This window comes from Drosophila innubila (assembly GCF_004354385.1).
Source record: "Drosophila innubila isolate TH190305 chromosome 2R unlocalized genomic scaffold, UK_Dinn_1.0 1_C_2R, whole genome shotgun sequence".
Taxonomy (NCBI): domain Eukaryota; kingdom Metazoa; phylum Arthropoda; class Insecta; order Diptera; family Drosophilidae; genus Drosophila; species Drosophila innubila.
In genome coordinates, this window is record NW_022995374.1 from 6213871 (window position 1) to 6237022 (window position 23152).

A 23152-nucleotide genomic window follows, 5' to 3' on the forward strand; every position below is an offset into this window, starting at 1 on the left:
TTGAAATTACATAAAATTAAGGTAAACATTTTAATGAAGGTTTGAAGCTTTTCATTCTAAAAAAAATACTAAAGTAATTCAGAAAATTCCAACAAAAACACTGCTAAAAATTTACAAAATTCTAGCTTCAAAATGAGGAAATTGTTAAAAGTTACCAATTTTGACATTTGACCCAAAATTGTACATATTGCCAGATCGGATAATTTAACAGGGTGGCAGCCTATGGGGCGGGTGGCAACAATCAATCGCTCAACATGCAGGCTGAAAAAATAGTTAACGTGCTCAATTTAAATAATTGAATACTTTCCGTACATAAATTATAACAAAATTAAATGGTAATGAACGAAATACTTGTCGCGAACTATGTAAAATTGTAAAAACAAAGCATTAACGCAGTGAAAGCACAAGAACAAAAGTTTGTGTGCGTACGATTGACAGTGTATGTGTGTGCTTTGAGTGCGTTTCCATGTATGAGTGAGTGAGTGTTGACAAAAATACAACAAAATCAAAGAAAAATCAAAACAGGAAGTGTTTGTGTGTTCAAGCTATATTAAGAAGGAGCAAGAGTCAAATAATTTTCTTGTAATTTATACATAGGATAGTTCAAGTTGCAAAGTCACATGAAGCGCCAGCATTTAACTAAGCCACAGCAGCAGCAGCAAAAACAACATTAACAGGGCATTAGTTCTCCCTTTCGTCTGCTGTGGTGTGGGGGCGTCTCTGAGTAACTTTCAGTGTTGTTATCGTTGTTTTTAATGCTGGTGCCGACGCCGCTCCATGAACGCTTTTAAATATTATTGAATATCACGTCATTTTGGCAACGCTTGTGTTGATGCGCACGCTGCCAGCACTCTCTCTTTCCCTCTCCCTCTCTGTTGTTATTGTTGTTGCCATTGCTGCATATTTAATAAGAAAAACACACACACACTCATGTAACTAAAACGCTCGCTACTGCTCGTATTTTGTTGGTTTTGCAGTGAAATCGAAGACTTGCATTTAAATGAATGTACAACAAAATATTTAGTGTAGATTGTTTTCTGTATGTGCGATTGTGATTGTGTGTGTGTCGAGTAAGAGTACGATTTCATATGTTAATGCTTTTGTTTGTTATTTGCTTGGTCTCTGACTTTTATCTTTTAAAGTTTCGCGCTATCGCCGAACAGCAGCCGCTCCCATTCAACAACATTCTTGCCAAGCAGCGACAAACATCAAGCGGAGCCGGAGCCGCAGCCACAACGGACAACAAAAGCAACAACGACAACAACAACAATAACAGCAATAACAACACCAAATACAGTAACAATAGCAGCGATTGGATAGCAAAACTGGCGCTGCCCACTGTCTGCTCACGCCCACAATGACAGCCGCTCCGCCCGCCCATGATAATGGCGAACAGCAGCAACAACAATATGCATTAGTTAAGCGCGCCGAAGATGAACGCGAGGATATTTTCAAGCGCTACGAACTGGGCCTGGATCCCAACAATGTGGTCGACTCCTGGGAGAATCCCACATTCGAAATCTATCACATAACCGACAAGTGAGTGTACCCTCTAACAAAATGTACATATATGTCTGTCTGCATGCGTGTGATGTGATATCATGACAATGATGTCACAATTTTTTATTTTAACAGCTGTTAAATAAAAGGAATTCTGACAGATAAGTCTGTATAAATAATTAATTTAACAGAGATTAGCAAACAATGTACCCAAAAGGATCAAAGTCAAGCTTGCCACTTCATGGAAATATTTTGTACCCCGTTTAAGAGAAAAAGATACCATTTTCAACTAAAGTACCATCATACCAACTACATTTGATATCTGTCTTAACATAATATAAATATAATTAAATTAAACATAATTTGTTCTTTGTTAGAAACTCTCCAAATATATAATATTTCAGAATCTTTTAATAACTTTACTCAACTGCCTACTTATCACATATAGATGCTTAAAAATCCCCTTTAGTGTATGGCTTTAATACTTTTTATCAATTTAAAAAAATAAACAAATTACAAGTTTACTAAGCCGACAAGTAATGTACCATTTCAAATACAAATAAATGTATAAATGTACCAAACAGATGTTTATTTGTGATTAAAAGCAAATTCTAGTGGTTAAAAACGAGTTATTAATTTAATGCAATGTAGCAATAAATCTGTCTTACGAAAATGTATTAAATTCCTCTTATTTTGAGATATCTGGCAAGTGTAGAATGGGTAGGAATTCAAGTACACCTGATAAAATCGGTTGCCATTCCCTTATCTTATCAGCTACGATGACACTGAGAAATTGTCCAGTAACTGTTTTGTTCTCTCTGTGCTTCTAGATACGGCTTTATGCACGACTCCCGCCTGCCATCATCACGCGACTCACAGGAAGTGCATCGCAACAAGATTGAGCTGGAGCGGGACAAGAAATGGATGAAAATGTTAAACCATTGGCCGCCGCCACAGGATAAACTGCATAAGCGCGTCTACAAGGGTATTCCGGATAAGGTACGCTGGCCAGCTTGGAAACAGTTGCTCAATGTCGATGACTCGATGAAGAACAATGTGGGCGTATATGCGCGCATGCTACAGCTGGCCAAACAGAATGCCACAGAGACGCGGCAAATCGATGCGGACGTAAATCGTCAGTTTCGTGACAATCTCGCCTATCGGGAACGCTACAGTGTCAAGCAATGCTCGTTGTTCAATGTGTTGAATGCGTACAGCATCTACAACTCGGAGCTGGGCTACTGCCAGGGTATGGCTTGTGTGGCGGGCGTCTTGTTGCTCTACATGCAGGAGGAGGAGGCATTCTGGGCACTCAATACCCTAATTACGGATCGTAAATATGGCATGCACGGCCTGTTCATCGAAGGATTCCCAAAGTTGACACGCTTTATTGAGCATCACGATCGCATTCTATCCAAGATAATGCGCAAACTGCATAAACACTTTATCAAAAACAATGTGGATGCACTGCTCTATGCTATCAAGTGGTTCTTTGTCGTCTTTGTGGAGCGCGTAAGTAGACTAAATGAATAATTCGTTAAAGCCCAATTAATATGCCATCTTTGCTTACAGGTGCCTTTTAGTCTGAGTTTACGGGTGTGGGATATCTTTCTGCTCGACGGAGATAAAGTTATTTTGGCCATGGCCGTTACCATTCTCTATCTGCACAAGGATGAACTGCTGCGCCTCAAGGATATGGATGGTATTATTGAATATCTGCAGGTGAAGCTTCACAAGAATTTCGGCTACAACGACGACGACGCCATCCAGGCGCTGGAACGTGTAATGAAGAAGCTAAAGGATCTTAAGCTTGATGTTCCGCCACCAGCGAAATCCAATGAGTTTCCCACTCGACAGCTGGGCGTGTTCGTAGAAGCGGATCGAGAGAAGAAGACCGGACGCAGACGTGACTACAGCGATACGGAAAAGCAAGTCTTAACCGATGTGATATCAAGGTGTGATATCATTATGTGATTACAATTGTTGTGATTACAATTATTTATTGATTCGCTTTTTATGCATTACAGACAAGAACAAAACGCAATTGAGGTGCAATCAACTGTATCATATGAGACATCCGAGTGCGCTACTGGTGAGTTTAAGTTGTAATTAATTACTACTATACCTAAGCACAACTACTAAACCTGACACTATTACTAACGCTTGCTTCTTTACTAAATCAAAACAAAAAACAAAATCAAACCAAACTAATTAATCTATATAATAAAAGTATATAAATAAATAACTTAATTGTATAATTTAGTGTGTGGTGCAAGCTTTTAAATCACAGTTGAAAATATTGTATGTATTTCGTATGAAATCAGAAAATTGTTGTATACGTATTAATTATTTATGATCGTTTTACATTTGTACAAAGTCCTCTTTTATATTGTATTGAGCTTGTGGCATATGTATATACGAGTATTTATTGTTAAACGTCTCGTGTTTGAGTTTCCTTTTTTTTTTTTGTATATATGAGTTTACTCTATTGGTTTGTTGTGATCTAGGCTTTTGTTACTGTATTAATTACAATTTTATTGTGCGAAAAGAGCGTCGTCATCAGCAGTCTTAAAAAATTGTTCATACAGTTGGTCAAGTAATTGTTTTGTTTCAATAATTAACATTTTATTTTACAAAAAAATGTAGTTTTCCTATATATTTTTGCTATAATAGCTTATGGTGAAAAAGTTAAAAAAAAATAATAATAATATGATAAATTGGGCTTAACATATTAAAAAAAAAAAACAAAACAAATATGTGTTTTTTTAAATTGGTCAAAACAAGTACTTGACTAACTGTATATCTGGTCTACAGTCATACTTATTGCAATAGCTGATACATGATAAAGGGTTTTTTTTAATTCACTTTTCTTTCAAAAATATAGTCAGAATCCAGCGATATTTGTAAAAACTACTAAGAAATAAGAGGTTATACCGATAAGTTGGTAGCTATTATAAAAAAAGAGATTTATTATTGAATACGCGAGGTGGGATTTAAATAGCATCTGATTAATTGTTATTATATTTATAAAACTTAATTGCTGCATGCTGGAAAAGTTTGATTGTGACAGCGGAGAGTTGGTTGAGCCATTAAATGGTTTAAATGGAAAATGAACAACTTGGGATACCCCTGTATATGTGTTTGTAGGGAATAGGTGTTAGATATTACGAGCTCTGGTTGTTGTGGGCACATAAACTAAAACTGTATATATATTAATTAATTGATAACCCATTTTGATGTCAATTGATATCAATCAATGCGTATATATGCCATATATATTATACTATATGTATCCAAAACTTAAGCCTAACCCGCTGAGTCACGCTTATAATAAATACGCGCGCCCATTCACAAATCATTTTAAAGATGTTCCCATTATGTAATTACGTCAATCTCTCACCCCACACATTGTCTAACATTGTCCATGGTCCATGTATCATGCACAAATCCAAAATAAAACGCTTAACGCTCAATGTCTGCGTGTGGAAACTTTGGAGTTCTGTGATTTTGTTTGTCGCTCTCACTCTCTGTATTTCTCTGTCTCTCTATGCAGTGGCGATAATTGTTAACTAAACCCGCAAAATGCCTTGTATTGTATTGTCTCTATTGTCCGTAGGTGATGCGTATTCAATGAAAACCTATCAGAGTATGACTAGTTTAGCCACATCGCCGGCGATTAGCAGTTACTCGCTGTATAGCAATGGGTTTGTGATCACCGGTCCCGAAGACAACCGCAGCCAGAGTGTTAACAATCTCAACTATCCCTGGCACCAGATGCATCACCTCCAATCTGTTGATTCATTGCCAAATGGCCGGGGCAAGAGGCATAGTTACAGCAGCGATAGCGATAGTCGCAATCGTCTCGATCTGGACATGGCGCTGGAGGCGCTTCAATGTCAACAGCTGCAGTTGCAGCATGAGAATCACCAAACCGTATCATCTCCAGCTCCAACTCCAGCTCACAGCGTACGCATCATTGTCCAGAATGGGAAAGGAGATGATCGGCACGAGAAGATTACAACAAATGTGCACAAACATAATGTTGTTGTTAATAACGAAAATAATGCTATAGGTGGCAATACTAATGCCAATGCTAATGATGATGATGATGATGATGCGCTGAGCGTGGAGAATACGCGTCTTTAGTCTGTTTTGTATATTTTAAGCTTTATTTGTACTTGATTTGATCTTTGATTTTGCCGTTGCTCAAAGTTAAATGTTATGCCAATTAATTAGTGAATGAAATTTATGTAATTAGCTTTAATTTGGCTATCAAAATAGTTGTTCAAATTTTTGCCTAGCACATAATCATATGATATATACCTATATATAAATAATGTGTATTGTAATAACGTTACTGTATTACGTTAAAAATTTCTCAAAATTCTGATATTACATGTACTGATATATGGATCAGTCCTATTCCACTGATAACTGATAATTCCTAAGATACTACCAACGATTCCAGCAATACGTACAACGATTTCAATGCACAACCAACCAACTAACTATTTTCTACTACTTACGTATTTATTAACGCCCCCACTTAATTATTCCTGATAAATTTATACTACTTTATACCTTATACAGAACAAACAAAACATATTCAAATGATATGTCTGCCTAAGTTTATGATTGCATTTATATAGAATTCTGTTTCAAATTTCAGTTTCATATCGATTTCACTTTACAGTGTAGCAAAAAGTATGCTTTAGATATTATAATGAATTTGTTACAAAAGTTTATTTGAAATTCGGTTGAAAAATCTTTTGCTACATATACACACACACACTCACACAAACTCATACATTAGTTTATGTTGAAGCCAAATTCAAATTGTAGCTCTAACTTGTATAGCAAAACATTATATACATATATAAATATATATATAAACATTATTATAAAATATATTAGATAAATGCCACACAAAAATAAAAATATGATTTTGTACTGAATTTTGCTGATTGTTAGTTTATTGTTATTGTTTCTTCTACACTCTGCATGTTCAGTTTCTAGAATAAAACAACTGTATCGCAGCTCATAATTGATTAATGAAAAGTATACACATTATTTTTGCACAATACACACACAAACACTTCGAAAAAAAACACTAACATTTCTAACAAAATTTCGAATACGCAACTAAATGCAAATTCTTTTCCAAAATAAAATCAACGCATTGGCTAATTGGGAACGGGATTAAAACAATTTGGATCGAATTGGAATTGAAACGAATTGGCAAATATATATACACAACAACAATAATTAAACAAATTAGTTACGCTTACTGTACCCGAGGATTCGCACTCAATACGAAGTTCGCTTGCAGGTACTTCAGTTGCCTCGCACGGCTCATCGGAGACCATGTCACTGGAAGACAATAAGTGAGTCGCAATTTAAACTAATTAATAAAGAAACACATTTTTTTTCTATGTCAAGTTAACCCATAGGTATATTAACGTAAAGTCCCTAAAAATTAATGTCAATTGCAAAAATATCTCCCAGTTAAAATGAATAATACCCGAACCGTTAACCGAAACTAACCGTAACCAGAATAAATTCTTTTTCGAGAACCAAAAACAGAAACGATGTATCGGTACGGTTGCGGTAATATCAACTTTCAACCAACTTTAAATTGTCATATCTTGATCAAAACTGAACAGATTTTCAAGCGGAATGTCATTTTGATCATGTTTCAGCCTTTAAATTCATTTTGCAATCAAATTTTGTTTATTTAGAAAATTTATTCTCTTTCGACCATCATCGTCAAAATTCGATATCGATGGTAAGGGTCCCCCCTTGGGATTTTTTAAAATTCAAAATTTTAAATCTCAAGTTTTCACTTTTAATCATGTCCTTGTATAGTAATTAGTATAAAACAACACTTTAAACTTGATTCTGAGACCTTTCATTTTTTTGTAAAAAATCATAAAAATTTGTACAAAATTTTTGACTTGTAAAGTGCCTAAAACCGAAGTCTGACCAACTTCAAACTGTCATAACTTGATCAAAACTAAACCGATTTTCAAGTGGAATGTCATTTTGATCATGATTTGGCCTCTTAATTCATTCTGCATTCAAATATTTTTAAATTCGTTCAACAACTTATTTTGCTCTAGCTATTGATTTCGATACTAAGGGTCCCCCCTTAGGATTTTCGAAAATTCAAAATTTTAAATCTCAAGTTTTCACTTTTAATCAACGCCTTATATCGTTATTAGTATAAAACAAAAACTTGATTCAGAGACCTTTCATTTTTTTGTAAAAAATCATGATAAATTGGATAAAAATTTTGACTTGTAAAGTGGCTAATCTGAAATCTGACCAACTTCAAACGGTCATAACTTTACTAAAATTGAACCGATTTTCAAGCGGAATGTCATTTTGATCATGGTTTGTTTAAGTTCATTCTGCACTCAAATTTTTATTGATTACGTTAAAATGTGTTACGTTTTCAATGCTAAAGGTACTGATACTGATATGGGAACCGTTTCGACTCGGCATAGCTTATGGTTGAAAATGATTGACAGATAATGAATTTACTTATTTTTATTTTATATTATTGAAAACAATTAGAAAAATAAACTGCAAATATAATTAGTTAAATAAATGTAATAAACAATTTGTTTGTGCTTGCAGCATTCATCTGAAAACCGCCAACATGCTGCAAAATGCGCCACAGCGTGAGATGCTTCTGGGAACCTGACGTCAACTGCCGCCTGCGTCCAACACGACGACAACAGTAGCGGCAGTAAATAGAAATACAACAGCAGCAGCAGCAACAACAGCAGCAGCAACTGCAACAACAGCAACATCAACAACAGCAACAAACACAGTCACAGCCACACCGCCGCCAGTGCCGCCGCGTTCACCTTTGGCGCTGGGATGATTAGACAGGACAACGGCGATGACGCCTCCAGTGTCGACCAAACGCACTTCCAAATTATCGCCATCGTCGTTGTCCTGTGCATAGTTTTTAAGCTTTGTCGCCTTGCCATAAAACAGAAATGATTGAGAAACCAAAAAGAAAAACATTTGCAAATTTTCAGTTCATGTTCTTGACAAAAACCTGATCAAGTATTTGGATAAATAATTGTATTCATTTCTTTTCTTTGTACATAAAACCTTAACAAAGTGTGCTTGTAAAGAAACTTTGTGCTTATTCGAAAGGGCTCAAGTTTCTCGAGGGACTTTTAAGACATACAATGTAAGTATAACTAGAGCCAAATCTGACAAAGGCCAACTGCCTAATATTAAAACATTAAATATATATGAAAGCAATCGAGAATTATACGCAAAATGCTAAATTAAATGAACAATATTGTAGCAAGAGCAACTCGTATTTAATACAACAAAATAAAAAAGAAAACAAAAATTAAAGAAGGAAGAAAAAAGAACAATATTGCATATTGAATAACAGATATACAAATTATAAATATTATTATAGACATGTTGTAAATTGTAATTGTATATACGTACCAAACAAAATACAAAGCAACGTTAAAAACAAAAGAAAAAAAATACATAACATAATAATAACAAAAAGTTACGTCCATGAATATATAAACAAAACAATGCTACCAAATATTAGCAATTGAAATTAAAAATGATATAAATAAAAGCGAATCTATACAACAAATGCAAGTTTACATGTAAATTTAAGTAATTATTTATAATTAACGAACAACTATTTATATTTATATGCGTAATTTTAGTTTAAGACGCACGTGAACAAATAGAATAGAGCTGCGTATTACTTTCTTATTATAATCAAGGATATTTGCTTTCTCAAAAAAACAAAGTAATTTGTTTTATTTAAGTTCTTGGTTGAATTCTCAACTTGTTTCCCAAAAATAAACATAAAATTGAATTTTTTAAAACAATTTATTAGATTCTATAACTTTAAGCTATGCTTCTGGATCAACTTTGATTTTACCGCCCTTCTCAAAAATCGTGCCCAAATCCTTGAGCGATACCTCGCCTGTGCCGCGTGGCAATGGTTGTGGCTGATTTGGACCTGGCTTCCAGCCGACCAAGTAGATTATTTGAAACGTAGCTGGAACGCCCGCCTCATTGGGTTTGCCATAGAGCTCCTTGTAGATGGCACTGGCTGCCAGCAACGTTTCTCGGCTGAGATGCGCCGGTCTATTGAACGCTGCATTATTCTCGGCCATTCCCTTGAGATCCCACATCAACTCAAACATGCTCGGATAGCCAACGACCAACTCATCCGTGTCTATGGTCAGCATGGTGAATCCGGCGCGATTCAGCAGCGATCCAATGTCACGGATCTGTGTAAAGGGCGAGACATGCGGTGCAATGCCGCCCTTCCGCTCCAATTCGGCCAACTGCAAGGAGGAGCGCAGCTCGTACAGTGTATCGCCTCCAAATAGCGAGGCTATGAATACGCCATCTGGCTTTAAGCTGCTTTTGATTTTGGCAAAGCAACCAGGCAAATCATTCACCCAGTGTAGGCTCAGACTAGAGATGACCAAGTCCAGTGAGTTCTCCTCAAACTGCAAGCGAAATGAGGAATATTTAATGTTACAGTATTAAATCATATGATGCTCTTGTTTACCCACATCCAATTGTTCCTCGTCTTGCACCAGTTTACGCATCTTCAGACCAGGTGTCCCCTGTGCCTGCTCCAGCATACTCGCGCTTGTATCCGTCAGTGTCAGGTGCTCCACGCACTCGGCAAGGATGTGCTTCGATATATAACCACGATTACAGCCAATATCAGCAGCTGCCTTGAACTCGCGTTTAATGTCAAACACGCGATCCGCCAGACGAAAGCCCACCTCCTCCTTCAGGTAGTCATAGAGCGCAACATCTTCACTGTTTATTTTTGCGGAACAATTATTTATTGCAGCATTAATCAACAACAGAAACTTACTTAAGTGCAGCACGTTCCTTTTGCAGCCGCTTGGCGTTCCTATCAAATATGTTCATGTGTGTGGGTTGCGTTGAAAGACAGCGCCAAGCGCCATATTTTGTTTGATTTAAACGAAACGCACACGATTTTAACATTATGGGAAAATAAGTTTTGTTATGCCGTAATGCCGGCAACAATAATACATAAAACAGCTGACTTATTTGCCACAGGATAGTACGCTGATTGCAGGCTGTTGTCATTGCATTAAAAAAAGCCGAAAAAAAGCCAAATACTATAAAGCCAGAACTCGCACTACCCGCAATTCCCAAGTTTTTCCCGCTGTTGGCCTTCAAAAATAACCAGATTTGACGGGCAAAAAAGCGGATTTGGCAACACTAATTGCAGCAGATGTAAAAAGTCGGTATTTTTATTTTAGGTATTTTATTTCAAATGTAGTGCTGCAAAGCTTCGTATACTTGAGTGTTGCCCAGCACTGTAAAGTTTGTTTTGGCGCGAGACGCAACAAAAGTGTAGATCGAGCGGCGTAAAATTAATATAAGTAATAATGAGTTTCACGCGCAGCTCGCTGCGCTATGCGCACACCAATGGCTACACAGGACTCTTGTACACCCCGAAAGGTGACTTTATCATAACCTGTGGCACGGACGGCGACATTCGCCACTGGACCTGCATCAGCGATGACGATCCTCGATCCACTTGCCTGGGAGAGTTTGTCATGTGCATTGCACACACGGGCAGCCGCCTGCTGGCATCCACAGACCGTAATACAGTTCACGCTTACACCTTCCCGGAAATGGACAGCGATGGCATCCTGATGCGATTCACTGCACCCGCGACATGCCTGCGTGTCTGTGGCGAGTACACTGCAGCTGGCAGTGAGGATACCTCCATTAAGGTGCTTCGTGGTGACAGTGCCGGGGCTGAGACAACGCTGGAGGGACACAAGGGTCCCATATTGGCGCTGGATGTGCACGCCGAGCGACATTTATTGGCCTCCATAGCCGGTGATGGTCATCTCAAGGTCTGGAACTTTGAAACTGGCGAGGAATTGAAGTCACTCAATGGTCTGCCGCGTTCCAACAGCTTTGAGAGCACAAGCCTCTTTGGTACGCCCACTTTTGAGCCACAGCGCGGCGAGCAATTGGCCTATGCTCTGGACAAAGAGATCATAGTGCTGAACACAACGAACTGGGAAGTCTCCTACAGGCTGCAGGATGATCGTGTGTCCAGTAACTACAGCTGCTGTCAGTTCTCGCCAAATGGCGAACGTCTGGCAGCTGGAACGACGAGTGGAGAACTCAGCATCTTTGATGTGCAACGTCGCAAGGCGTTGCAGGTGGAGACACCACCAAGCGATTGCAAGGCCATCACGTGCTTGGCCTGGAATACGGCCAATGTGGATGAGGTGGCATTTTGCGATGCTACTGGTCAACTGGGCACCATATTCCTAGGGGACGATGAACCACAGGATGGCGCACAAAATGGTCTGGAAGAGGAGCAGGATGAGTTTCTCGGTGGCACTGACTATGAGTTTGAGCAGGGCGACAATGGAGATTTGGATGATGTGGACGATGGTGATGGCGTTAGTTTGGAGCAACTCAAACGCAAGGTGATGAGAGGAGTCGAACCTGATGCTCTGGAGGATGACAACTCCAAGCACTCGATAGTGAGCAGCAGAGCTTCGCTGCCCGCTCCGCAGTTGAAACTCTTCAAGCAGCAGTCGGCATTTCAGCCAGGAGCAACGCCCCACGATCTGGAGCATCGTTATCTGGTGTGGAACGATGTGGGCATTGTGACGGCACACACGGAGCCCAGCGGCGACGGTGCCATTGATGTGGAATTCCACGATGCCAGTGTGCATCATGCGCTGCATCTCAGCAATAACTACAATCAACATAATCTGGCCAGTCTCAGTCGCAGTGCCTTGGCCCTGGCCTCCAGCGAGTCCAGCAAGCTGGTGGTGATTGCTTTGGCCGCCGCCGGCAACAAGGAGTGGTCACTCAGCCTGCCGGATTGCGAGAGTGTGGACGCATTGGTGTCCACCAGTCAACTGATTGCTGTGGCCACTAGCAATCACTTTCTGCGCCTCTTCAGTGTCATGGGCACACAGCGCGAGGTGCTGAGCATTCCGGGACCCGTGGTGGCCTTGGCCGGACATGACAATAGCCTGTTGTGTGTCTACCATGCCACGGGCAGCAGCCAGACCCAACAATATCTGTCGGCAATGCTGGTCAGTGTCAGTGGACTGAGCTTGCGCGTGGAGCAGCTGCCGGTGCCACTGACGCCGGGACGACAACTCAGCTGGCTGGGCTTTACGGATGTGGGTTCGCCCAGTTTCGCGGACAACATGGGACTGGTGCAGCTGTATCGGCGGGCGAGCAATGCCTGGTTCCCCATCTGCGATACCATGAAGCAGAGCGCCAGTGTGTCCAATAACTACTTTGTGGTGGCGCTATCCGAGGCGAGGCAGATAATCCAGGCGGTTCTCTGCCGTGGCAGCTCCTATCCCATGACCAATCCGCGTCCCATGCTGCAGGAGCTGCGCATGCAACTGCCGCTGTGCGACATTGAGCTGGAGAAGTCGGAACTGGAGGACACACTTTTGCGCGCCAGCATCATGCAGGTGGAGGGAGCCGAAAAGGTGCAGAAGGAGATGGCCATCAAGCTGTTTGCTCTGGCCTGCAGCAGTGAGTGTGAGACGCGTGCCCGGGAACTGGTGGAGTCGATAGCTTGCACTGATCTCCTGCAACTCGCTGTCAAGTATGCCTCAAAGCGTGGACGCATTCATCTGTCGGATCGGCTGTGCGAGCTCCTGCCGCAACTGGAGGCTATCCAAGAAGCGCGAAAGCAACAGCAAATGCTGGGAGCCAATGGAATCGCAGCGACCATTGTGCTGCCCATGGCCTCCACATCCACATCGTCAGCCACGACCACTCCCAAACTTGCGCCCAAGGCCATGGAGCTAAGCGCCTCCAAGCGCGGTGCTCTTAAACGTTTCTCCAACTCGCCGAGTCTGTTCAAGGCAGCAGCGGCATCGCGTCCAGCTACACCAGATGTCACCACTGGACCACTGGACACGCAGGAGAACATGTTTGGCGAGTCCGAGTCGCAGCAGAGCGAATTACTGTCTAGCAAAACAAATGTGGATGCAGCTGGAACCGGAGATCAACAGCGCACGCCTCTTAACTCGGTCAATCCATTTGCTATGAAGCGCAAACTGGTTGATACCGGCGTCATATTTGGTTCCGAGAAACTGAAGCTGGCTAAGAAGTGAGCTTTTATCATTTTAAGTTAGTGCTGTAAGATTTTAGAGATGTACGAAATTCAATAAATTGTTTTATGATTGAAATAAAAAAATTATTGCTAAAAATTTTAAACTGCGCGCGTTTGAAGTTGGTGAAATGAGGACATACATTGTTTTTATATTTTAAAACTAAAAAGAACCAGAATGTGTGGTAATTAATAAACACTAAGTCAGCATTAATAAGAACGCGTGCGGCCACACTGGTATATATAAATTTAAGGTAATGCAATTTTATAAGAGCAATAACTTTGAAATTCATAAATAATTTAAATAAACTTAAAATTCAAAGAAGAAAAGTAACAAATTTAATTAAAAAAAAAATATCACAAAATTCTGCCAAACGGTTTGCAAAAACTAAAAAAATTCTAGCTTCAAAATTGAAAAATGTTTTAAAAAAGGCAATTATTTTTCAAGCTATCATTTTTGTTGTTGTATCCAAAATGGTATATGTTGCCAGATGTCAAATTTTTCCAGGGTGGCAGTCTTTGGGCTGAGTTTAAAACTAGCCAGAATTAGCTATAAAATAGCTTAGTTGGCATCATTGGGTAACCGGTCAACGATCGATAGAAGCGATTGCGAAGCGGATCAGTTGATTTCTGTTATTCCCCGTAATAACATTGGATGCGTGCGCGGGTGCGTGTGTGTATACATATATATATTTGTGTATGTATGTATATATACTAGGACTGCTTTTTAAGTCACACAAGTTGAATTTAGTTCAATTTTAAATCGTGTTACACGCAACATTTTAATACAATACCAAAATATACAGACAAACCATATACATATACACATACAATACATTTTAAGAAGGCGTGGCATGTTTTTATCGCAAAAAAAAATTCGCAGTGGTAAGTAGATGTACATATACATATGTACATACATAGGGTGTATGTGGGTGTGAAGTTATGTACGGCAACGCTGTCCAATTTGCCGAATTTACCGTTACATATACTGCACACACACATGCACTTCGATTCACACACACGCACGCACACATACAAAAATAACAAAGAGCACATACACATGCACACCGAGTAACTTTTGCATGCATTGCTGAAATCGACGGCACAACGAGAGAGAGAGAGAGCGAGCAAGACGGAATGTGGATATATATACATGCTCCGTCTGCATTGTCGCCATTGATCGGTTAACTGTTGGTTGAGCTGCACAGGTTTTTGTTATTAACAAATAAATACGAGCACTTCTGTTAAGGTTCGCGAGAGAATATTGCATTGTATTTGTTTATTTGTATGCTGGTGTGTGTGTGTGTTGATGTTCCGCTGCAAAATTATCAATAAAAATAGATACATAGATAATAAAAAAAAAAAACAACAACATTTAATTGCAGTTTATAATCCAGAATCCAGAGTGCGATCACTTGTTTTAGCCCTGTTATTGAGTGTGAGAGAGTGTGTGCGTGTGTGTGTTTGCGTGTGTGTACAAAGAATTGTCCTTTTGTACGTACTATTTAACATGACAAAGAATAAAATCCAAAAAAAGGCCCTTGGCCAAAAGAAGGCGATCCCTGCCAATAGATTAAACAACAACAACATCGTAACAAATACAGCAACAATGCCGCCTTCAATTTTGACGCCGCCAGCGACGCCACCCGCCTATCCATTTAACAACTACAACAACAATGCGAATGATTTAAATGGAATGCAACAACGAAAGTCGTGGGGTAAGTGTTAAATTATTAATCGAATCATATGTCTATATATATTTATACATCCTTAGAACGAGAGCTCATTGGCTGCTTTCTGCTGAAGATGACGGATAAACAAGTGGTTAGCGCCCGGAGCGGTTGGTATGTGGACAAGCGCACACTGCGCCGGGAATTCGATCAACATATATACTCGGAGCCCAACAGCACTGAGCTCCGCATAAAGCTATCCCTCAATGGAGCCTTTAATGTAAGTGGAATAAACAACAAGTTATTACAGTTTTTATTAAAAAAAATAAAGGTTAGGTTATATTACAAGCTGTATACAGTCGTGGACAAAAGTATTGTCAAACTGATGATCTCTTGATTTATTGACAATTATTTATATTTTTATTATACTTTACTCTCTTAATTTATAGCAATTTCCATAGTTAATTCAATTATGATTTTTAACACAAAGTCGTTGTCAATTAAAAAAAGTTATAAAAATATTATGTTACTTTATCATTTGTTTTTTTTTTCTTTATTTTAATTTTCGTTTCTTTATTAATTTAAAAAATTCGAATTTTCACTGTAAATTGTTTTTCTTTTCTTTCGAATTTTTTTTATTTTTATTAATTTTATAAATATATGCTAAAGTATACTAAATAAAGTCAAGAATGTATTAAAAATATGAAAATATATTTACTCTAAATTGTTGTTAATTTCGATCAACTAGACAAATGCGATTACTTTTGTCCATGACTGTATGTATTGTCACACTTTGGCGATATATGTATAAATATGCAATTGTAAATTTGATAAGAAGTACGAGCTCAGACGATTTAATAGACATCTGTTATTCAGTTTATACCCGTCTGACTTTGAATTCAAGCGAATGAGTTTGAAGCGCAGATTGGTTTTCAATAGCATATAAATAATTACAATAATCAAGTTAATTTTAATAATGAATAAAATGCCAAATTCATAGAAACGAGATGTTTTACTTTATATAATCTAATTTGGTTTCATTATATCGAATGTCTACTGTCCCTAAGAATTAGTTTCGCTTTGTTATTTTGCCAACCGCCGCTCTACACGTTTGCCCATTTTTATCAGCATTCTATTATACTCTCTTTCTATTACTGAACTGCGTCTGTCTTTGTCTAAATAAAATGTGTTAGTCATATGTTTGAAGCAGCTTGGGTTTTTACTAATATTATACAGATGTTAAATCTGAATCCGGTTTTTATACCCAAATGTTTGCAAGGGAAACCCGCATTAGCGTAGACTTTTATTATCATCTATGGGATCAAATTTGCCAAAAGATTTGTAGTCATTTATTATCTAGTTGAACCCACTAAATTATGAATTATAGATTATGGAAAGTTTATAGAGGATTCCCCTTTATTTAAGTTTTTTACATAATCTTGAGACTTTATCTAGAAAAAGAAACCACTTGAATAACACAGAATGTCATTCGTTGATAAGAATTAAAACCGCAAATGATTACCATTCAACATGCTTAATTCGTAATACATATATAAGTACATATGTAGAATTTCATTGTTTATATGAATATTATAAACAAATTGCGGCTTCTATTTACAGATTGGCTCATTGCTGCAACGTACAAACTTCTTGATGAACACTCCACGCGGCGACTCGAATTACCGCGTCAAGAGCGTGGCTTTAATGGAGTTTCGAAAGGAAAAGTATAACGCACTAGACGAGAGACATCGTCTAAACGATCTTGCTGCCGTCAGCAATGTGACGGACGCTGAGCTCGAGGGTCCAATAACCCAAAGTAAATATATGACCTCTCAGCATATGTAATTTTGGATTTTAATTTTTAAACCCTTGCAGAGTGTATTATAATTGTGTCACAAAATGTTTATTGCATTAGGGCAGAATTCATAATGTATGTATATTATTATAGTTGAGTTTATATAGCCATGTCCATTCTCAGGCTTAAAGCTTTCTCCGCCCGGCCAGATCAGTATATTATATAGCTACCATAGGAACGATCAGTACACAATTGAATACACTGCTCTGCAAGGGTATCACATCGTCAGAATTCCTTAGATAACCTTTTCTTATTTTTTTTAAAATAGAATATGTATTGGACGAGAAGGCAGTTTCAGTGCCATTAAAATATCAGAAGACCCAAGAGCAACAGCGTAATGCAGACTTTGAACTAAGTTCGATGGGTTGCTACATTTGCCAGTGCAATTTCGACAGCATTGAGAAGTATGAGGAACACATCGAATATCATGGTGATGAGTCAGATTTCGAATCGTTGAAGCAAATGACAAAGTGGTAAGTTCATTGAGAAATCTTATCTTATAGTTAATGCAGATAGGCTGTTTATATGTACTACAAGCTACTATAACATCAATGTAGTTGTTGTGTTCATATGCTCGATTTAACATCAGGTTTTATTTTCAAGTATTCCGCTTAGTTCAAGTGGTCCAGCGTTTCGTCAAGATCATATGACACTTGACTCTCCACTTGGCTGAATTCTAGCTTAAACACATGCCTAGTTCGATAATTTTAAAAAAGGCAGGAATATTCAAAATTTTTATATATTAAGAAGAAGAAAATTAAGATTTATATTTTGATTTTCATTATATAAAAAGAATTCTAATCGGATTGGATTTTTGTAAACTCAAAACAATTGTTGATCCCTGGTTTTGGGATTTTTTGGACATATTTTAATACGATCTTCCCTTTGCAGTGCCAAACCAATGCTGACCTTATCGTATCAGACATGCGTGGATAGCCATTACTTTGGCTTTACGCTGCAGACGCATTTGAAGGATCTGGTGATTGAGAAGTTCATCATTGTTCAGTCGCGGCAATTCTACTATGTGTACAATAATCGCCTGCCTGTTGAGGTATCGGCCAGTGGACAGCAGCTTTTCTTTGTGGACTCGCACGTCTTCATGATCCTGCGTGAACAGCCCATTGTGATTGGCTATAGTCAGATGGTGAATGGACAGCGGCAGCATTATGTGGAGCAGCATCATTTCATGCGTACAGAGGCCTTGCCCAAGGCCAGTTTCAATGTAAATCCATATCGACTGTCCAACAGCAAGCTATTCCGTGGCGGACGTCTGGAACCGGCAATTCCACCACCAGCCATTGTGTCGGCATTAAAGCGCGATACAAGCGATGCTCAGCTGCGTCTGGCGGAGTACAACAAGGAGTATCGCAACTATTGTGAACTGGGACGTGAATTCACGCAACAGAATCTGCATGGAACACTGCGTACCCTGCTCCAGGTGGAGGATATTGAACGCTTGCAGTGCTATGTGGCACTCAAGCAGTCCAAGATGGAACTGCATCAGTTTGGCAAGGAACTGTCCGTCAAGTTGCAGCCCAATTCGCGTAACATTAGTGCTGAAGATGTTCTATCGCCTGGCGACGATGTCCTGATCATAAACGAGCGTAGCAATAATCTAGGTCAGCCGGACCCGGGCAAGGCAAATAGCCTACGTCAGATGTTGGATAATAACAGTGTGGTATTGGACTTGGCACTCAAGGATTTCGATGCGCTCATTCAGTGGGGCCACAAAGTGAACGAACAGTTCGGAGCACCGGAAAAGGAGCGTCGCGAGCCGCGCGTTTACTTTGCCCGTGTCCTGGGCGTATCGGCGCAGCGCGTCAACATCACCTGCGATCGCCATCTGCCAGATAATACCACATTTGCTCTACTCTTTCGTCCAGTCCGCGCCGTTCTACGTTACCAATATCGTGCGCTCCATCAATTGAAGCTCACCACGGCCGAGCATGTGCAGCGTCTGCTATTTCCCTCTTGTGTTGCCAGGCAGCCGGTAGCCAGTGGAGCAATGCGTCTCTACAACGAGCACATTGGTCATAATCCCGAGCAGCAGCAGGCCGTGCAACAGATCGCTTTATGTGACAAGCTTCCAGCACCTTTCCTTGTCTTCGGACCACCTGGTACGGGCAAAACGGCCACAATTTGTGAGGCCATCTATCAACTGTATGTACGGCGACCGGAGACCCATATACTGGTGCTGGCAGGCTCGAATACGGCCTGTGATGAGATTGCCTTGCGTCTGTTGCGCTCCATATCAAAGGTGCCATGTCAGTCACGTCCGCTGACTCGCATCTTTGCCGCCAGCTGCGATCGTCGCATCGACAACATTGATGATCTGCTGCTGGAGTACTCCAATATGTATGCCCTACACTTTTATCCCGATGTGCAGACGGTGCACAATTACCGCATTGTGGTGTGCACTCTCAGCTTGGCGGGCAAACTATCGACAGGCGGATTTGGACGAGATGAGGACAAACGTAGCGTATTTTCTCATGTATTTGTTGATGAAGCGGCTGCCTCAACGGAAGCTGAAGTGCTTATGGGCATCACCTGCACCATAGCACCATCCACCAATCTGATACTCTCTGGCGATCATAAGCAACTTGGTCCGGTATTGCAATCGCACCGTGCCGGCGATTGGGGGCTGGGCGTGTCCTTGTTTGAGCGTCTGCTGCAGCGCGAGTGCTACCGCTTGGACGAGAATGGTGATTACAATGTGGCCGTTCAGACGCGACTGCGACGTAACTATCGTTCCCATCCCGAAATTGTCTCGCTCTACAGTAATCTCTACTACAACAGCGAATTAAAGTCGGAGGCTGCATTGAGTAAGCTCTTAAGGACTCTCTTAACTATTAATATTTTACTTAATCCATCGATTTTGATTTTCCATTACAGAAAATGTAACTCGGGCTAAAAATTGGTTTCACACGCCCAACGAAAACTTTCCGATAATGTTCCATTCGGTCTTTGGCACGACTATGAACTCTAAAAGTTCGCTCAGGTAAGTTTTCCACTAACAAATATAAAATATCTGTGTTTATTCTGTGATCTGTTTTTCTAATCTAATTCTGGTATTTTTTTAATGCCTAATAAAGGTCTCAGTTAAATAACTGACAGATATTTTGATATAATATGAATAGAAACTAATGTCAAATTAAAAATATTTCTTAGCTACATTTTAACTTGACTATGATAATTAGCTCGACTCTTAATTTAAAAAAACATATGTTTATACATAGATAAAGTATCTTGCTAATAAACCTATCTGCAAATTTTACCATTTATGCCCATTTATTTCGGTATCATCTTTATTTTTGGTAGCCAATCCAATTGTTAATTCAATTCCTTATCCAATTATTTTTACAGTCTGTGCAATAACAAGGAAATCGATGCAGTTATGGACTATGTAAAGGATCTTATGTATTTTGGCATTAATGGTGAAAAGTTGGTACAAACGGACATTGGCATTATATCGCCATATAAGAATCAGTATCAGCGCATCCAGGAGCAGCTCAACATGCGCAACTGGCATCAAATCGATTGTGGCTCTGTTGAACTGTTTCAGGGCAAGGAGAAACAAATCATCATCGTTTCCTTTGTGCGCTCTTTTACTGAGAAACTGGGCTTTCTCAACAATAGTCGGGTGAGTGATCCGCGTGCTGTTAAATCTATTAAATCCATTTAATCTCTGCAATATTTTCCTTTGCAGCGCTTGAACGTATTACTTTCACGTCCGATGTCTTTGTTAATCCTCATTGGTAATCCACGTACGCTTAGCAAGAATGAGGAATTTCGTCATATTATTGACATGTGCCGGGATCGAAAGACACTCGTCGGTTCGCCCTATTATCCGGATGATAATAAGACGAGCGAGGCGAATGGCGGTGCCGCCGTAATTCCGACGCGTTCAAATGGCCAGGTTACCAGTCGATTGCCACCAACGATCACCGAGGAGACACCGACATTGGGACAATCATTTAAGCGAAGTAATAATCGTTGTCATAAATATCAGTATTACCATCACCAAAGAAACCAAAGTAATCGTGAGAGTGATCACAAATGCATGTACACAAATGCGTGTGCCGAATCATTAGCATTTCGAATGATTCGTTAAGGGATTACGAGTGGCTCAATGTATGTCTCTCTCCCTCATATATCCGCTACATGCATTTTAGAAGTTTTCAAGACCGGCGTAATAATTACACCATTTACATCTTATCTACTACATACTATGAAATCGACGCCTGCTATCCCCCATCCGTATTCGGTGTACAGTTTTTAATCCAAGTCAAGCTCGCCAGCAAGTCAGATAGAGAAGCTATTGCAGTTCTTTCAGTTGTAATATCCAATACCGACCCATGTTCACAATAAATTGGCATACGCATCTTTTGATCAAAGAAACTATCAAAATCATGCACCGAATATATATATATATATTATATATATACATTGTAAATAATGCATTTGTCATCTTTTTCACGATTCGCTGGCTGTTTTTTGGTGTCTTACATGTTTACATAATATTTACTTATTTCCATTTCTAATTTTTTTTATATTTAGCACCAGTTCAAAAGAAAGTTCCATTATCTTCAGCTACGAAGATGGTCTACAACAAGGAAGAGCTGCTTAAACTTGGCACTCCGACACAGCAAGCCAAGAAGACGGAGCTGGATAAGTTGTTTGATGAATTACCAAGTGTGCCACGTTATGTGGACAATGAATCCGATACAGTTCGGTCAATCAAGGCAGATTTGAAGGGTCTTTCCATTAATGACAAGCCCAACATAGCTGCAGTGAAGCCAACCATACCGAAACCACCGAGTCCCAAACCTGTGGCTGTATCCTCGACTGCAGCTAATCCAGTTACTTTAAATGCAGACATGCGTAAATACTTTTTACAGAAACATAATACTGCTACGACAAGAGAATCTACACTACATCCATTATCGAAAACTCGTTACGAAATCGCTAGAGAGGCTGCCGATTTGACTTTTGCTCCTACTGCGCCACCAGCCAGCCCACATATTATGCGTCCCAGTCAGTATAGTCACATTCCGACGGGCAGCGCACGCTTTGAGAGCGTACGAGCACGACCCTCGATTCATGAAAACCATATTCCAAGCGCTAGAACGACTCCGAATCCAATTAATATAAGCGAAGAATATAGACGACCGCCGCCATTTTATGGCCATAGCGGTCCATGGGAACAGACTGTGCCACGGCCACAGCCACAGCCGATCCCAAAGCCTGAACCTAAGAAAAAGAGCAATTGTGTTATATCATAATTGAATATTATGTAGTAGAAACTACAACTACGAGGACTACTCCGTGACCATTCAAGTCTCAGTGTTATCCTCTTTTGACCTTGCTGTTTTGAGGACATGTTGTAAAGGACGCAGCCAATTCAAATCAAATTGGCCGCTTCGGTTGCACCATATTCTAAACGGCAAAAAAAATTTATTATATATAATACGATTCGTATTTTGTAAATTGAAACGACTCATCGTACAAGCTCGCTTCAATCTACAATTTGCGATTTTGGATGGATGGATGTCTATGATTTTATTGTATTGATCCACATTCGCTATTCCATCATGTTTACTTGAATTCCTTTAAAAGACATGTATGTAGTTAAGAGACATAGCAGATTTGCTTTGTGAATTTGCGAATTTTAAGATTTGAAATGAAATAATTATAATCATATCAAATCGGGCAGAAAATGTTTTCAAAAACAATAAGTTATGGCTTCTTTGTAACTTCGTGTACTCCATACGTTAGTTGGATTTGATAAATTTATGTAAAACGCAGAGAAAAAATAATTATGTACGGGAAAACAATTGGAAGCTTGAACTGGATCAAAAAACCTTTTGTGTTTTCTTTTATGTTAATCAAAAAAAAGAAGAATATAAATAAACAAGTATACTTATTGGGCAACAAATCGAGATTTTATGAATAATATCCTTG

General features: G+C 39.4%; 4 protein-coding genes across 8 annotated transcripts; 3 read left to right on the plus strand and 1 right to left on the minus strand.

Annotated features, from left to right (window-relative positions):
* Positions 1-209: 209 nt before the first annotated feature.
* LOC117783648 lies at positions 210-23086 on the plus strand. 4 transcript variants are annotated; one of them, XM_034621159.1, is made up of 11 exons: positions 210-335; positions 1143-1283; positions 15327-15384; positions 15441-15616; positions 16957-17152; positions 17460-17664; positions 18083-20013; positions 20084-20189; positions 20555-20831; positions 20898-21174; positions 21749-23086. In XM_034621159.1, exons 1-11 carry the CDS (start codon positions 333-335, stop codon positions 22471-22473), a joined length of 4095 nt encoding a protein of 1364 aa, XP_034477050.1. In that variant the 5' UTR covers positions 210-332; the 3' UTR covers positions 22474-23086. The 4 variants fall into 4 exon arrangements, with proteins under 4 accessions (XP_034477050.1, XP_034477048.1, XP_034477049.1 ...); XM_034621157.1 differs by lacking the exons at positions 210-335; positions 1143-1283 and adding an exon at positions 14532-14551 and having other exon boundaries at positions 15052-15384; XM_034621158.1 differs by lacking the exons at positions 210-335; positions 1143-1283 and adding an exon at positions 14823-14915 and having other exon boundaries at positions 15052-15384.
* On the plus strand, positions 1283-8852 carry LOC117783650 (USP6 N-terminal-like protein). 2 transcript variants are annotated; one of them, XM_034621163.1, is made up of 6 exons: positions 1283-1539; positions 2331-3012; positions 3073-3455; positions 3528-3592; positions 6779-6884; positions 8140-8852. In XM_034621163.1, exons 1-6 carry the CDS (start codon positions 1358-1360, stop codon positions 8204-8206), a joined length of 1485 nt encoding a protein of 494 aa, XP_034477054.1. In that variant the 5' UTR covers positions 1283-1357; the 3' UTR covers positions 8207-8852. The 2 variants fall into 2 exon arrangements, with proteins under 2 accessions (XP_034477054.1, XP_034477053.1); XM_034621162.1 differs by lacking the exons at positions 6779-6884; positions 8140-8852 and adding an exon at positions 5117-6130.
* Positions 9366-10592, minus strand: LOC117783654 (arginine-hydroxylase NDUFAF5, mitochondrial). Its single transcript, XM_034621167.1, has 3 exons — positions 10397-10592; positions 10083-10338; positions 9366-10016 (listed from the first exon to the last, which is right to left on the minus strand). The coding sequence occupies exons 1-3, from the start codon at positions 10528-10530 to the stop codon at positions 9408-9410; spliced, it is 999 nt and encodes a 332-aa protein (XP_034477058.1). The 5' UTR covers positions 10531-10592; the 3' UTR covers positions 9366-9407.
* Positions 10891-13773, plus strand: LOC117783649 (WD repeat and HMG-box DNA-binding protein 1). The gene has a single exon (XM_034621161.1). It carries the CDS (start codon positions 10941-10943, stop codon positions 13668-13670), a length of 2730 nt encoding a protein of 909 aa, XP_034477052.1. The 5' UTR covers positions 10891-10940; the 3' UTR covers positions 13671-13773.
* Positions 23087-23152: the final 66 nt, after the last annotated feature.

Bases quoted from the DNA above. Each gene is read 5' to 3' on its own strand.
- LOC117783650 (XM_034621162.1), top strand. From the start codon at position 1,358: ATGACAGCCGCTCCGCCCGCCCATGATAATGGCGAACAGCAGCAACAA. The intron at 3,013-3,072 runs GTAAGTAGACTA...CTTTGCTTACAG, and splicing joins TTGTCGTCTTTGTGGAGCGC to GTGCCTTTTAGTCTGAGTTT. The intron at 3,593-5,116 runs GTGAGTTTAAGT...TATTGTCCGTAG, and splicing joins GACATCCGAGTGCGCTACTG to GTGATGCGTATTCAATGAAA.
- LOC117783654 (XM_034621167.1), bottom strand. From the start codon at position 10,530: ATGTTAAAATCGTGTGCGTTTCGTTTAAATCAAACAAAATATGGCGCT. The intron at 10,339-10,396 runs GTAAGTTTCTGT...AAAAATAAACAG, and splicing joins AAGGAACGTGCTGCACTTAA to TGAAGATGTTGCGCTCTATG. The intron at 10,017-10,082 runs GTGGGTAAACAA...TTTCGCTTGCAG, and splicing joins AAGACGAGGAACAATTGGAT to TTTGAGGAGAACTCACTGGA.
- LOC117783649 (XM_034621161.1), top strand. From the start codon at position 10,941: ATGAGTTTCACGCGCAGCTCGCTGCGCTATGCGCACACCAATGGCTAC.
- LOC117783648 (XM_034621157.1), top strand. From the start codon at position 15,177: ATGACAAAGAATAAAATCCAAAAAAAGGCCCTTGGCCAAAAGAAGGCG. The intron at 15,617-16,956 runs GTAAGTGGAATA...TTCTATTTACAG, and splicing joins CCCTCAATGGAGCCTTTAAT to ATTGGCTCATTGCTGCAACG. The intron at 20,014-20,083 runs GTAAGCTCTTAA...TTTCCATTACAG, and splicing joins AAAGTCGGAGGCTGCATTGA to AAAATGTAACTCGGGCTAAA.